General features: G+C 37.2%; 1 protein-coding gene across 1 annotated transcript in view; it reads left to right on the forward strand.

Annotated features, from left to right (window-relative positions):
* Positions 1 to 5,886: 5,886 nt before the first annotated feature.
* LOC109419552 (serine protease grass) overlaps positions 5,887 to 16,733 on the forward strand; it is a 29,006-nt gene continuing 18,159 nt past the window's right edge. Inside the window, exons 1-2 of the mRNA XM_019693771.3 lie at positions 5,887 to 6,420; positions 6,484 to 6,722. Coding sequence (XP_019549316.3) covers positions 6,211 to 6,420; positions 6,484 to 6,722 — 449 coding nt within the window. The 5' untranslated portion in view covers positions 5,887 to 6,210. The remainder of the gene's footprint in view (positions 6,421 to 6,483; positions 6,723 to 16,733) is intronic.

Consider the following 16,733-nt stretch of genomic DNA (forward strand, 5'->3'; position numbering starts at 1 on the left):
ATATATGGAGATTATGTTTTGCTAGAACATTTTGGAGATATAGCTGCAAATGTAGTGTACACCACTTGTTATTCGCTCGATTTCGGGTAACATTTCTATGCAAATGTGATATATGTTAGTGAAAATTGCCCAAAACTCCTTGTTTGGGTTGTAGCTGTTAGATAGCAATGAGTTATGTACTTATACAGCTGTTACATAGATCTCCAGGTTATCCAAAACGTCCAGAAGATTTGAACTCTGTCTACTGAATTCAAATAGTTATGTTTACTTTTTAAATCATTTGAACTTGAAGAATTACATTCAAATATACATTTTAAAACATGAAATGATAGTAGTCATGACCTGGTGATGTTCTAGGCAATTTATAAAAGCTCTGAAGTTGTGATTGTAAGGCCTTTACCTGTATTAGTATATCAAACTAATGTATGCATGTCAGAACTGATTTCATTAGATCCATACATGTAAATCAGAGTATGAAAGACTAACTGCACATCAATGGCGATACCTTAGGCTATCCAAATCATTCTGGAGTTAAGGCCTTTATATCTACACCCGTAATAACGCATCGGATGCATTTCAAACTTAGTATAGTGCGTTTTGGTAGTCATAGAAGATCAGTTGAATCATATGATACTTGTATACACATCATAGAGGCATCCTGGATCATCCGAACTATTCTGAAGTTGAGAAATATGGTTTGAATTTGAAATGGTGTATCAACGGAAGTGAACAAACATAAGGTTTTGTCCATTTGATTTATACACATAGTGCAAGCCATGGGAGAGAAGTTTCCAGATCATCAGGGATATCTGAGGTCACCTTTCAGTATTATGTGGTTAAGGCCTTCAGATCTATACTCGTAACAAAGCATCCCGCACGTTCAAAACTTGGTGTAGTGTGTTTTAGTAGACATAGATGATGAGTTCAACAATATATGATATAACTTAAAGCTGTTCTAGATCATCCAAACCATTCTGAAGCTGAAATATACGGTTTTCATTTGTAATGACATATCAATAAAAATGCACTAATAGCAGCATGTATCTCATATGATTCAAACATATAATACAAGTCGGGGGAGACAAAATTCCAGTACATCAGTAATGTTTTTTTTTATATTTATGTTTTTTTTTTATATATATTTATGGTTAAGGCCTCTAGATCTACACTCGTAACGAAGCATCGGCTACACGTCTAACTCACTATAACGCGTTTTGGAAGTGATACTTGAATGTACATCTTAGAAACTTTCAGGATCATCCAAACTATTCTGAAAATGTGACATATGGTTTACATAGTTTTTTTCCTGTAAATGTTGCAACCTAAGATTAGAAACAATTTTAAAAAAATCTTGTAGATCCTGTCTAAACTATCTTAGACTATATTTTAGCAAAGTGTCTGCATATACCACTGGAATAATCTGAAAAGCGGGATGTACTGTTGTTAGTGATCAGTCATTTTCCTATATGATGGGCCAAAAAGGGTTGCGCGGACCCGCAAGCAGAGATACTTGCGTGAAACCCGCGTCAGGGAATAAGCATCTCCTCCCTGAAAAAAAGTTCTTACGAAGAACTACAAAATAAAGTTCAACGTTTGCATATAAAAAAAAACAAACCTTGTTTTGTCTGGACGATGGTATCACATTGAAATCAAAATAATTTTCCGTGTATGGACAATTCGCAGCTGGTTTATACTTTTTTCGCTTTGCATCCTGTCTTCCTTCAGGATTTATTTCAGTAACAGGTAAATTATTTTAACATCACATAAGTCTCGAACGATTTACTACTTCTTTAGTGACTAACATTGCGCATGTCATGTGCATGTTGCGCTCGTAAACTTCGAGTACCTTTGTGCAGGACACTCCACCGTACGGGGTCGGATCACAACGTCCGAGACCATACTGTCCCGGTCGTTAAATCGCGTTTATTTTTGCGAAATAATTCATCATAGAGGAGAATGACTGATCACTAACAACAGTACATCCCGCTTTTCAGATTATGCTAGTGGTATATGTAGACACTTTGCTATGATACAGTCTAAGATAGTTTAGACAGAATCTACAAGATTTTTTTTCAATTGTTTCAAATCCTAAGTTGCAACAATTATAGAACAAAAAAAAATTAACCATATGTCACATTTTCAGAATAGTTTGGATGATCCTGGAAGCTTCTAAGATGTACATTGAAGTATCACTTCCAAAACGTGTTATAGTGAGTTTGACGTGTAGCCGATGCTTCGTTACGAGTGTAGATCAGGAGGCCTTAACCATAAATATATATAAAAAAAACATAAATATAAAAAACATTACTGATGTACTGGAAATTTGTCTCCCCCGACTTGTATTATATGTTTGAATCAAATGAGATACATGCTGCTATTAGTGCATTTTTATTGATATGTCATTACAAATGAAAACCGTATATTTCAGCTTCAGAATGGTTTGGATGATCTAGAACAGCTTTAAGTTATATCATATATTGTTGAACTCATCATCTATGTCTACTAAAACACACTACACCAAGTTTTGAACGTGCGGGATGCTTTGTTACGAGTATAGATCTGAAGGCCTTAACCACATAATACTGAAAGGTGACCTCAGATATCCCTGATGGTCTGGAAACTTCTCTCCCATGGCTTGTACTATGTGTATAAATCAAATGGACAAAACCTTATGTTTGTTCACTTCCGTCGATACACCATTTCAAATTCAAACCATATTTCTCAACTTCAGAATAGTTCGGATGATCCAGGATGCCTCTATGATGTGTATACAAGTATCATATGATTCAACTGATCTTCTATGACTACCAAAACGCACTATACTAAGTTTGAAATGCATCCGATGCGTTATTACGGGTGTGGATATAAAGGCCTTAACTCCAGAATGATTTAGATAGCCTAAGGTATCGCCAATGATGTGCAGTTAGTCTTTCATACTCTGATTTACATGTATGGATCTAATGAAATCAGTTCTGACATGCATACATTAGTTTGATATACTATTACAGGTAAAGGCCTTACAATCACAACTTCAGAGCTTTTTCAAGTTGCCTAGAACATCACCAGGTCATGACTACTATCATTTCATGTTTTTAAATGTATATTTGAATGTAATTCTTCATGTTCAAGTGATTTAAAAAGTAAACATAACTATTTGTATTCAGTAGACAGAGTTCAAATCTTCTGGACGTTTTGGATAACCTGGAGATCTATGTAACAGCTGTATAAGTACATAACTCATTGCTATCTAACAGCTACAACCCAAACAAGGAGTTTTGGGCAATTTTCACTAACATATATCACATTTGCATAGAAATATTACCCGAAATCGAGCGAATAACAAGTGGTGTACACTACATTTGCAGCTATATCTCCAAAATGTTCTAGCATAACATAATCTCCATATATGCATATGATAACACAACTAATCCCCTTGATAAAAATATTTTGGTTTTGAAAATTCACCCACTGGGTCAAAAGCTATAAGTATAACTATGCAAAAAAGTTGTCCACATCTTTTAAGGGTTAATAACAGCGAATTTTGAAAATATTTCAATAACAAATTTTGATATGAATACGTTATTGATAACAATCTGAAAACAAAATTTGCTTTTTTTTTTTTCTGTTGCGGATAGGAACTCTTCCAAAGTCCCATATGCAGGAAAACAGAGAGAAACAATAGTTCTCGTTTATTTTCCAAACAACTTACCATGAAAAACTTCCGTCGTTTTGAATCCCTTTATGTATTAGGTGGGTCATTGATTAATTTACATTATTACCTTATTGATTGACACATTTATCCTAGTTAATCTAAGTTGGCTCGATGCAGTGAAATCAATAAAAATAAAATGTCTAAAAATAATCAATGGAGTTCTTGATAACTTATTTTTTACATTTTTGTCGAAAATGTGTTGTTCGTCGTTGAATTCCACCAGTTGATCCAAAATGTTTCATAAAATGGCTAACACTCTATTACAATCTCTATTTTCGTATTCATACCTAACCGACACTGGGACAAAAAACAGGTATACTTTTCAAAGTGCTTATAAAACAAAAGGCTGAAAAGTTGGCACTGTAACGTAATGCCAGAAAGAAGAGGAACTGATGACAATATAATATTTTCTCTTACAGTTCCTCACGGAATGCTGTGAACAACGAAAATCTCGAATGGTGTAGTTTTGATTGCAAAGCTAGTTATGTTGTAATATTAATGATTAAATATTTGTACTAGTCTCAATGACACAATAATAACTGAACTTGTGCTACAACAAAACATGTTATTGAAATGTAATTTAAAGAAAATATACCAAGAGCACGATCATAACAAAATAAGATTGCCCAACAGAACATGTTATGGAACGGTGATGACTTAATAAGTTAATAATAACAAACCGAGATATAAAAACAGGTTTTGTGGTTCCGTTGTTATTATTTTGATCTTTCCTCTGCTCGGGTCAGGATCTCTATTCATCAATAATAGATGGTCTTGAGTTCAGTCGATACCAAGGTATCTCAGTGACAAACATGTTACTGAGATAACTTGCGTACCTCACAGCAAAAGGGTATATCACATTAGTTCTAAAATCTTGACGCAGTGATCTTCACCCGACAAACGAGAGAGAGAGAGAGAGGTCAAATGCAGATATAAAATAGAAATACGGCTTATTCAAATGCTGATTGGTCACATTTCATTTATTTAGTTAACATCAAATTCATGATAATACTGAATCAACAATTTGCCGCCATAATACTCGATTTGCAGCTGCAGCTCTCCAACGTCGGTCACGCCCAACACTCGCCAGATCACGCTCCACCTGGTCCGCCCATCGTGCTCTCTGCGCTCCACGCCTTCTTGTACCAACCGGATGGTTAGCAAAGACCAACTTTGCAGGGTTGTTGTCCGGCATTCTTGCAACATGCCCTGCCCACCGTATCCTTCCGGCTTTGGCTACCTTCTGGATGCTGGGTTCGCCATAAAGTGCAGCGAGCTCGTGGTTCATCCTTCTCCGCCACACACCGTTCTCCTGCACGCCGCCGAAGATCGTCCTTAGCACCCGTCGCTCGAAAACTCCGAGTGCTTGCCTGATTGGTCACCTGGGTATTTATTTTGTAATTTCCCATTTTATTCTTTTCATAGGGATCTCATACCTGCCACCAGATGTCAAACTGATCGTTAGCTTCAGAAAAATAAGCCTATAGTGACCGATTGAGATCCCCAGGTTCAGATTATTAAAACTATTTAAAACAATCTATATTTTACGAGTAACAAGCTAAAAACACAAAACACCATAAATCGAGTCACGGTTGATTGAGCCACCGGATCGAGTTCAACATACACAAGAAAACCGATGATATTTCAGTACGTAATACAAAAATGGTCAGATAAAAACTTCCTTCGTAATTTGTAAATTTCGCCCCTGTATTGATAACACGCGGGATTCATTGAATCCCGAAACCACCTAAATCTCTGGTTTTTTTTTGTCCCGGGATGGACACTCTATGTGTAACCGGTGCATACCCAAGCCGGATCGAATATTCTAAATATCGGGGATATTTCACAAATCATTGGAATATATTCCTAGAATTTGTTATCCGGAAGCTGAATCACTGGATTATTGTAGCACAACAAAATCCGTCAGACATTCGTGGAAACAACTGTAAATCGCAATTAGATGCATTTACCTATTTGCAATTCAAATTGTTTATTGTGTCATTCTGGCGGTAATGCTGCATCTGCCGGAGCGATACTCTAGTGCTGTGAAATGAAATGACCTGACGATGATCCATTGCATGTAGTGCGCACAGGTCACAATTTTTCAGTTGGCTTGGCGAGTTGGTTTTCTTTCAAGCCATGATTCATTTTCTCCTCCATGCCATATTTTGAATAAAATGGCAGCAGAAGATGAATCATTGCTCTTATCGCACATCCATACGAGAGAAATTAAATTGACCAAGCCTCCTCACCTGGCGGCGGCAATAACAGCGAGTCGTGTTAAGCTGCAATGAAAATCCCAACCGTTTTCCCCAATCGATGCTGCGGTGGTTTTAGACCCCACGCCAGACAACCGATCCGAGCCACGCTTATTCGCGAATATAGAATACGCCACGCGCTGCTACCTTCGCGGTAGTCTTCGTTTGGCAGTTGAGCCATCTGGATCGTAGGATATTGAATTGAAGTGGATTAAATATAGGTAGTTTTAAGTTGCGACCATGAAACCGATTGTTCTTGTGGGTATTTGCATTCAGCTGGTTTCAGGATGGAAGTTAAAGAATGAAGTATATGATATCCAGAATTGCACTCATAATCAGTTGTGTCTGCGAATGCAAGATTGTCCAGACTACAGGAAATATGTTCATAAACCAAAAAAGTGGCCGATTGAAATGACAATCTGTAATCAGGAGCAAATCGGCAAACAAGCGGTAAGACGATGGAATATCTTAAGCTGATTAACATAGCCGTTTATTGAAATGATGCCATTCCAGCTGATAACCAGTGTTTGCTGTCCGACGACGTTGAACGACAAGCAATGTGGAATAAATAGCGAATCGCCAAAACTTAATGTAGTAGTTAAACGGATATCACATGGAGAAGAAGCAAAACCGTCCCAGTTTCCATGGATGGCTCTGCTACTGGACAGAACAGGAGTTTTTTTCTGCGGTGGAACTCTGATCACTAATCGATTTGTGCTAACGGCAGCCCACTGCGTCTGGTCGAAGAAGAAGTGAGTTAAAGTTTTCTTAGTGACTAAACATCTGCATCTGCCGTGTTTTGGCTAATTCCCTGAATGTTCAGTATGGACTTGTTGTGCCTCTAGAAGTGTCCGTTGTATTGTCCAATTAGCATAGGAAGTAGATTCCCTGCTTGTGCAAGGACCGTTGCGACATGTGTTGAGGGTTTAGTTTAGTGTGAAGTGATCAACGGTGTATAAGTGACCAGATAGGCTAAGGCAATGGGTCCCAGTGATGCGAGGGTGGCGAAAAGTAAAAAAACCACCCAGTCAACCAGTCATCGTATAAGATGTTATATAAGATGTTAAAGTGGAGGCGATATGAGTACATTTTACATGCGCCTGAATGGAGGCATGCACGCATATGGCCTCCACTTTATCATCTTATGCAACATCTTATACGATGACTGGTTGTCTGGGCAACTTTCTTATATACACTCCCGTGCAAAAGTTTGGGGTCACCCCCTCAAAAACATGGAAATGTTTTTCGGTCATATCTCAGTCATCTTTCATTTAATCAACTCGTTCTTAGACTCTTTCGAAAGATACAGAGTTAGATTTGATTCGTAGGTACTTTTCACAAATTTCATATGAAATTTTTAGTATGAAAACTTTACCTAAACTTACATGTTTTTCTTAAATCTGTACGAAAAATTGTTTTCCATATAATTCAAATTTGGGTCAACCAAATTTCAAAATTAAAGTTGCATTAGAACCCTATTTCTATCCTCTTTGAGATCCATTCATTAGATTTTAGCGGGAAAAATCATTACATAATTTAAATGACCGAGTTAGGTTTACAAGTCACCGTGCAAAAGTTTGGGGTCACTTCTAAGTATGCTGCATCGTACAAAAGTTTGGGGTCACCTTCCAAATGAAGTCTGAGTCGGATTTTCATTCAAATCGTCATTGTTTTTGGTGCAACTCCAATTCCTTCTTTGATATTTGAATGACAAGACACAAAAATGGTTATGAAATGTTCATAAACTAAGTTCTAGACTAATATAAGGTAGAAAATGGGGTATAAAATACATATTTAATCAGCTAAGTTCGTTATATAAAGTGCGAAAGAGGATGGAAGTGAGATAAAAATGACTAATTCATGAAGTCTACTCTATATAACTGTAAGTGTTATAACCACAAATATACCATTACCACATACCATTACCCCAAAGTCCATAAGTTTCAGGAATGTTACATATTTTATTTTAAATGGCATTTTTATCAAACAATTATCCCTTTGCTTTGCACCAAAACCCAAAATCTCGATTGTAATAGTACATTCCGAGAAATGACATTCGTTTTTATGGATTTTGGGGTAATGGTATATTTGTGGTTTTAATACTTACAGTTATATAGGGTAGAATTCACGAATTAGTCATTTTTATCTCACTTCTATCCTCTTTCGCACTTTATACAACGAACTTAGCTGATTTAGTATGGATTTTATACCCCATTGTCTAACTTAACTTAGACTAGAACTTAGTTATGAACATTTCATAACCATTTCTGTGTCTTGCTATTCAAATATCAAAGAAGGAATTGGAGTTGCACCAAAAACAATGACTATTTGAATGAAAATCCGACTCAGACTTCATTTGGAAGGTGAACCCAAACTTTTGCACGATGTAGCATCCTAAGGGGTGACCCCAAACTTTTGCACGGTGACTTGTAAACCTAACTCGATAATTTAAATTATGTTATGATTTTTTCCGCTAAAATCTAATGGATGGCTCTCAAAGAGGATAGAAATACGGTTCTGATGCAACTTTAATTTTGAAATTTGGTCGACCCAATTTCGAATTACACGGAAAACAATTTTTCGTACAGATTTAGGAATAACAAGTAAGTTTAGGTAAAGTTTTCATACTAAAAATTTCATATGAAATTTGTGAAAAGTATCTACGAATCAAATCTAACTCTTTATCTTTCGAAAGAGTCTAAGAACGAGTGGATTGAATGAAAGATGACTGAGACATGACCGAAACACATTTCCATATTTTTGAGGGGGTGACCCCAAACTTTTGCACGGGAGTGTAGGTTATTTATTATGATTATTTTGTATGGCAGTCTTCAAAAGTTCCTCCACATTGCATTTGCATTGATCAGAAAACTTGGATCAGAAAAATGCACGCTCCCGATTTTTCCAATCTACAATGCTTCGATTTGCTCTTATCATTTTGATGAAAATACTGCATCATTGAGCAAAATCATTCATCAATTCCTTGCACTGGGTAGGTGACCGGAAACATGCATGGTAGGCCCAGTTTACATTTCACCGCAAGCTCGCGAACTATTGCCTTGATGCATTAGCATTTCTCGTTGTTTTCTATTGTCTGTTGGTTGTGATTCAGGTTTACCTTAACACTTGAACCACCTAGAAAGCAAAATATGTTTTAAATTGCCTTCTAGTCAGGAGATTAATTGCGGCAGTTTTTTCTGGAATTGCATGATTTCTCCAGGACCTTCTTCCGAGGTTTCCCCATGATTTAATTCCGGAGCTCCTTACTTATAGGATTTAAACAGGAATTTTTCAAGATTCCTGAAACTCTTTCAGGAGTTCAGCAGTTCCTGCTGGAATAACGTGATTCTTCCAAGAATTCCTTTCGACTCTTCCGGGTATCAGGTATCAGTAGGTCGGCTCCAGAGGCACGTTCTCCTCCATTGGGGAAATTCGGTCGATATTATCGCATAAGCGAACCACAACGAATTCAAACAGCGCCCTGAAAAGGGCACTGTGAAAAAACGCATAAAGCGTAAAGTAAGCCTAAAGCTACTTGCCACAACGGGTTCACAACAACAGAATATCCTGAAGATTCAGGCTTCTTAGGTCAGTTTCACTTAATCAAGTGTTTACCGAATACTCGGAAACGCAGTTGCGTAAAAACTGGGTAGTTATATATCAAATGATTAAAAGTTCCACAGTCGAATTCTCAGCTAAGATATACAAATGAAGCAGCCTGTTGAGGCTTGTGATGGACTAAACGATGAGTAGGAAAACCACATTGAGTTATCCTAATTGCGTTTCTGCTACGAGATTCCTCACAAGTGATGGCAAGACTCCCGCACGGGGGCATCCACAAACACTCAATTTCCTAATCGCTGCCTGACGTAATGCCGAGAAGAGGGGTTAGGTAAATCAATAGAAATACACTAGAACTCCAATGGCGCTGTAGTCACTTTTTCTATTTAATTAAATTAATACCTTTTATTGTAATCATTGATTGTTTTTATGTGTCCAGATTGAAGAGCATCGTTTGTTTTGGTAAACAAAATTTATTTGACACTTCTAGTACCACTACTGACGCTGTAAGGGCGTGGCAAACTAGATGTTAGTCGCACGAACAGTCGCGACATTGGACTTCCGTGGCTAGTTATTCTAATGGTAAATCCAATTGGAAATCACAGAAAGATAAATAGGACAATCCGTGCAGCTTCCAATATGGATTCGAAAAGTACGTGTTCAAACTAGTGTTCAAAAGTATCCTGAAAAAACCAAGCAAACACCCAAATAAAATTGTTTTTGAATGAATGCTTTCCGATATCGTAAACAACATTGTGTAAACAAATCACAGTGGACTTTCCATTTTGGTTAACATGTTGGTTCCAAGGGCCCATATAGCCGAGGCGGTAAACGCACGGGTATTCAGCATGACCATGCTGAGGGTGACGGGTTCGATTCCCGGTCGGTCCAGGATCTTTTCGTAAAGGAAATTTCCTTGACTTCCTTGGGCATAGAGTATCTTCGTGCCTGCCACACGATATACGCATGCAAAATGGTCATTGGCAGAGGAAGCTCTCAGTTAATAACTGTGGAAGTGCACTAAGAACACTAAGCTGAGAAGCAGGCTTTGTCCCAATGAGGACGTTACGCCAAGAAGAGAGAGAGAGAGAGAGATGTTGGTTCCAATGGAGACGCAAGTTTGCCAGAAAAACATCGCGGATGTGATGCTCGACAAAATGTTCTAATCATTTCAGAAGAAAGAGGTCAAATTGATAGGTCTGGTCTTCATACGATGCATTATCCGCTTACGGAATAAACTTGACAGTATAATCCCACCAAGATTTGGTAATAACAAGGCTGCAAACAAGCAATTTTATCAACACATTTTGGGGCTCGAGGCATGGCACGCGAGATTGCCATTTCAATTTTACTGAAAGTAGCAAACATCGGATCAAACGCAAAATGCGGAACCATAAGGTGTTAATTAAAATATTACATCTACATAGAATCTACACAGCTATCTAGGCCGATCGAGAAAATACAAGGGCGTAGCCAGCTTTTCGGCCAGGGGGGGGGGGCGAGCACCCTTTCTTTGAAAACCACTTTGCGGTAACAAGGAAATCAAATACTTCATCATTTAAAAAAAAAAATAAAAGTGAAGTATGAAATATGGGTGATCAACAGGAATTATTCAATGGAAGAATCATATATGATTATAATCCTGAGGAATTTCTCAAGATATTGCTTCAGGAATTTCTTAACAAATGCCATCATGAATTTAAATTTATCCAGCAGTTTCTCCAGAAATTTCTTTAATATTTTTCCAGGTTATTTTAATGTAGATATTCCAGAAGAAATTACCTTCGGAAAACTTGCAGTAATTCCGTTGGAAATACCTTCAGAAATTTCTTCAATAATTCCTCCAGAAGTTTTATTACGAATTTCACCATGCATTCTTTTGAGAATTTCCCCAGTAATTTTTTACAAATACCATTCTTAATTCCACCAGAAATCCGTTTGAGAAGCTCCAGAAAATACGTTAAGAATTTCTCCGGGAATTCTTTCAAAAATTCCAATCAAACTAAGTTTCCTTTCCTTGAGGAATACCCTAAGAAATTTTTGGAGAAATTTCTTCGAAAAATCCTTTGATAAATTCCTTCGGAATTACCGGAAAAAATTCTTTGAAAATTTCTAAAGGAATTCCTTCGGAAATTCCTAGAGGAATATCTTTGGAAGTTGCTAGAGGAATGCATTCGGAAATTTTTAAATGAATCAATTAAAAAATAATTTCAGGAATCTATTTCGAAAATCCTTGAGGAATTCCACTGGAAATTTCTTGACAAATTCTTCAGAAATTTATTGAAAAATTCCTTCATTTCTAAAGCTCCTTGAGAAATTCCATAAGACATTCCTTCGAGAGTTCTTCTACGATTTCCTTTAGAAGATTCTTCGGGAATTCCTTGAGGAATTTCTTTGAAATAGATTTAGAATATTCCTTGAGGAACTCCTTCGGAGTTTTCGTGAGGAATTCTTCCGAAAATTCCTTGAGGATTGCCTTCAAAAATTCTTGGAGGAATTCATCCGGAAATTTCTGTGAGAATTCCTTCCCAAATTCCTTAAGCAATTCTTTCGAAAATATTGAAAAAAAAATCACTAAAAGTCTCTTGAGATATCCCTTCTGAAATTCCATAAGGAATTTCTTTAAAAATCTTTCAAAACTTCCTAGAAAAAATATTTCGGAAATTCCTGAAGAAATGCTTTTTGTGATTTTTTATTTCCTAGAGGAACTCATTCGGAAATTTTTCAAGAGTTCCTTTACAAATGCCTTGATAAGGAAAATTCGGAAATTGTTAAAGGAGTTCGTTTGGATTTTTTTTGACATATGTCTGAAATGTCTTATGGAATACCTTCGGAAATTTTGTGAGAAATTGTTTGATAAGTTCGTTGAGGATTTTTTTCGGTTTTTTATAAATCATTACGAAATTCCTCAAAGAATTCCAGCGAAAGATCCTTGAGAAGTTTCTTCGGAAATTCCTCAAGAAATTCCTTCAAAAATGTATTGCGAAACTCCTACGAAAACTTGAGAAACTTCTTCAAAAATTCCTTCAGAAACACGTTTGGGGATTATGTGAGAAAATCCTGAGGAAATTTTTTGAGGACAACCGTCAAAAATTTTTGGAGGAATTCATTCGGAAATTTTTGGAGGTATTTCAAAGCAAATCCATAAGAAATTTCTTTGGAAATTCCGGGAGGGATTTCTTTGGAAATTCCGGGAGGGATTTCTTTGGAAATTCGTAGAGGAATTCCTTTGAAAATTCAGCAGAAAATCCTTTGAAAATTGCTGGAGAAATTCCTTTGAAAATTCCTGGAGGAATTCCTACGGAAATTCCTGGACAAGCTCCTCCGGAAACTCATGGAGGAATTCTTCGGGAAAATCCTGGAGGAATTCCCTCGGAAATGCTTGGAGGAATTCCTTCGAGAATTCGTGGAGGATTTCCTTCGGGAATTCCTGGAGGAATTTCTTCGGAAATACCTGGAGTAATTCCTTCGGAAATATCTGGAGAAATTCCTTCCTGAAATTTCTGGAGGAATTTCTTCGGAAATTCATGGAGGAATTCCTTCAGAAAATCCTTGAGCGATTCCTTCGCAAAAGTCCTGGAGGAATTCCTTCTGAAATTTATGGAGGAACTTCTTCGGAAATTCGTGAAGGAATTCTTGGAGAAATTCTTTCGAAAATTCCTGGTGGAATTCCTTCGGACATTCATGAAAGAATTCCTTCGGAAATTCCGGCAGGAGCTCCTTTGAAAATTCCAGGTGAAATTCCTTTGAAAATCTCTGGAGGAATTCCACCGGAAATTACTGCAGGAATTCCCTCGGAAATTCCAGGAGGAATTCCATCCGAAATTGCTGGAAGATTTCCTTCGGAAATTCCTGAAGGAATTCCTTCGGAAATTTATGAAGGAATTCCTTCGGAAATTCCAGAAGGAATTCCTTCGGAAATTGCAGAAGAAATTTCATTGAAAATTTCTGGACGATCTCCTTCGGAAATTCCTGGAGGATCTCCTACGGAAATTTCTGAAGAAATTCATCCGGAAATTCATGGAGGAATTTCTCAGGAAATTCCTGGAGGAATTCCTTTGAAAATTCGTGGAGGAATTTCTTCAGAAATTTGTGAATGAATTCTTTCGGAAAATTTCTGGAGCAATTCCTTCGGAAATTCTTGGAGGAACTCCTTCGGAAAATGCTGTATGATCTACTTCGCAAAATTCCTGGCGGAATTCCTTCGGTATTTCCTGGAGGAATTCTTCCGGAAATTCCTCAAGGAATTTCTTCGGAAATTCGTGGAGGGATTAGCGATAAAGCAATTATGAAAATACGACTAGTTACAAGTACAAATTAAAATTGCAGTAACAACGAAAATATTAAAACTTTTACCAGAAACGAGAAAATTGTCAGAGTATTGTTATGTTTGTTCAAATTTAAATTAAAAATACATAACATTACATTCATTTCAAGCCTGAGCACTCATTGTAGTGCAGAGGGCCGAATTCAAAGAGCTTCATCCTGGGTGATTGCTTGACATCGTCTTGACCTGTAGACAGTTTATTTCCAATATAAAAGAGTCACAAAACTATTGATAATATTTCTTTTGAATAGCGTTAGTGTTAGCGTTAGCGTAGTTATGGTATACTTAGTAGATTGGATACTAACAACATTCATGTACACTCCCGATCAAAAGTTTGGGGTCACTCCCTCAAAAGCATGTTATTTTTTAGGCCCATATCTTCGCCAATTTGCGTCCGATTTCAAAACTCTAGGTTTCATTCAAAAGATAATAAGTCAAAGAAACTTTGAACATGATTTAAAAGGAACTTTTTCAAAAAAAAATGTATGTAAACTTATCTCTAAGTTGCCAAATTTTCTAAAAAAATAATGTAAACTTACGGCAGTGTCGCTGGAAATTGGGTCGACCAAATTTTAAGATGTGAACGATAATATAATCCATTTTCTATTAGCTTTCAACTGCTTTTTACAGAACTTAGCTAAGCAGTCTAGCACAAACTCATTCATTCCATGATAATATGCTAATTCATGTAAGAATTCCTTCGGAAAATTCTTTAGAAATTCTTTCGCAAAATTCCTGGAGGAATTCATTCGGAAATTCATGGAGAATTCCTTCGGACATTCATGGAGGAATTCCTTCGGAAATTCCAGCAGGACATCCTTTAAAAATTCCAAGAGAAATTCCTTCGAAAATTCCTAGAAGAATTTCTTCGGAAATTCTTGGAGGAATTTCTCCGGAAATTCCTCGAGGAATTTCTTCGGAAATTCGTAGAGGAATCCCGTCGGAAAATTTCTGGAGGAATTCCTTCGGAAATTCATGGAAGGAATTTCTTCGGACATTCATAAAGGAATTCCTTCGGAAATTCCAGGAGGAAATCCTTTGAAAATTCCAAGAGGAATTCCCTTGAAAATTCCTGGAAGAATTCCTTTGGAAATTCCTCCGGAAATTCCTAGAGTACTTCCTCCAGAAATTTGTGGAGGAATTTTTCCGAAATTTCCTGGAGGAGTTTCTCCGGAAGTTCCTGGAGGATTTTCCTCCGAAATTCCTGGAGGAATTGCCACGGAAATTCCTGGAGGAATTCTCTCGGAAATACATGGAGGAAATTATTCGGAAAATCCTGAAGGAATTCCTTCACAAAATTCCTGGTGGAATTACATCGGAAATTCATGGAGAAATTCCTTTGGAAATTTCCAAAGGAATTTCTCCAAGAATTTCCGACAGAATTTCTCCTGGAATTTCTGAAGGAATTCTTCCTGGAATTTCCAAAAAAAATCTTTCAAGAATTTCCAAAAGAGTTTCTCCAGGAATTTCCGAAGGAATTTCCAAAGGAACTCCTCCAGGAATTTCCAATGGAATTCCTCCGGGAATTTTTAAGAAATTTCTCCAAGAATTTCCGAAGGAATTTCTCCAGGAATTACCGAAATAATTGCTCCACGAATTTCAGAAGGAATGCATCCAAGAGATTCCGGAGGGATTTCTCCAGGAATTTCCGAAGAAATTCCGAAAGAATTCCTGCAGGAATTTCAATGAATCTTCAAACGAATTCGTCCAGCAATTTCCAAAGGAATTCCTCCCGGAATTTCCGAAGGAATTCCTCCCGGAATTTCCGAAAGAATACCTCCAAGAATTTCCGAAGGAATTCTTCCAGTAATTTCCGAAGAAATAATTCCAGCAATTTCCGAACCAATTTCTCCTGGAATTTCCAAAGGAATTCGTGCAGTAGTTTCCGAAGGAATTGGTCCAGAATCATAAAAAGCATTCCTCTAAGAAATTTAGAATGATTGTTTTTTTCAGGAATGTCCTAAGGAATTCATCCAAGGATTTTCTCATGAATTTCTCTATAGATTTCTGAAAGAATTCCTCCAGAAATTTCCGGAGGTATTCATCCAAGATTTTTCGAAGGAACTCCCCAAGGAATTTCCGAAGGAATTCCTCCAGAAATTTTCGAAGGAATTCCTTCAGGAATATCCGAACGAATTCCTTCAGGAATTTCCGAAGGAATTCCTTTAGGAATTTCAGAAGGAATTCTTCCAGGAATTTGCGAAGGGATTCCTCCAATAATTCTAAAATTTTTAAGGAATCCCTCCAGGATTTTTTGAAGGAATTGCTTTAGGAATTTCCGAAGCAATTCCTCTCGGAATTTCCGAAAGAATTCCTCCAGGAATTCCTAAAGAAATTCAGTCTGGAATTTCCGAATGAATTCCCTCAGGAATTTCCAAAGGAATTCGTCCAGCAATTTTCGAAGGAATTCCTCCCGGGATTTCTGAAAGAATTCCTCCAGAAATTTCCGAAAGTATTCATCCAAGATTTTTCGAAGGACCTCGCCAAAGAATTTTCGATGGAATTCCTCCGGTAATTTCCGAACGAAGTCCTTCACGAATTATTGATGAAATATCTCCAGAAATTTCAGAAGGAATTCTTCCAGGATTTTGCGAAGGGATTTCTCCAAGAATTTTGGAAGGAATTCCTCCAGGAATTTCCAATGGAATTCCTCCAGCAATTTCCAATGGAATTCCTTCAGGAATTTCCGAAAGAATTCCTCCTGGAATTTCCGAATGAATTCCTCCGGGAATCTCCAAAGGAATTCGTCCAGCAATTTCCGAAGGAATCCCTCCCGAAATTTCTGAAAGAATTCCACCAGGAATTTTTAAAAGAATTCCTAATGGAATTTCCGAAGGAATTCCTCCCGGAATTTCCGAAAGAAGTCCTTCCGCAT

Source organism: Aedes albopictus, chromosome 2 (genome assembly GCF_035046485.1).
Source record: "Aedes albopictus strain Foshan chromosome 2, AalbF5, whole genome shotgun sequence".
NCBI lineage: Eukaryota > Metazoa > Arthropoda > Insecta > Diptera > Culicidae > Aedes > Aedes albopictus.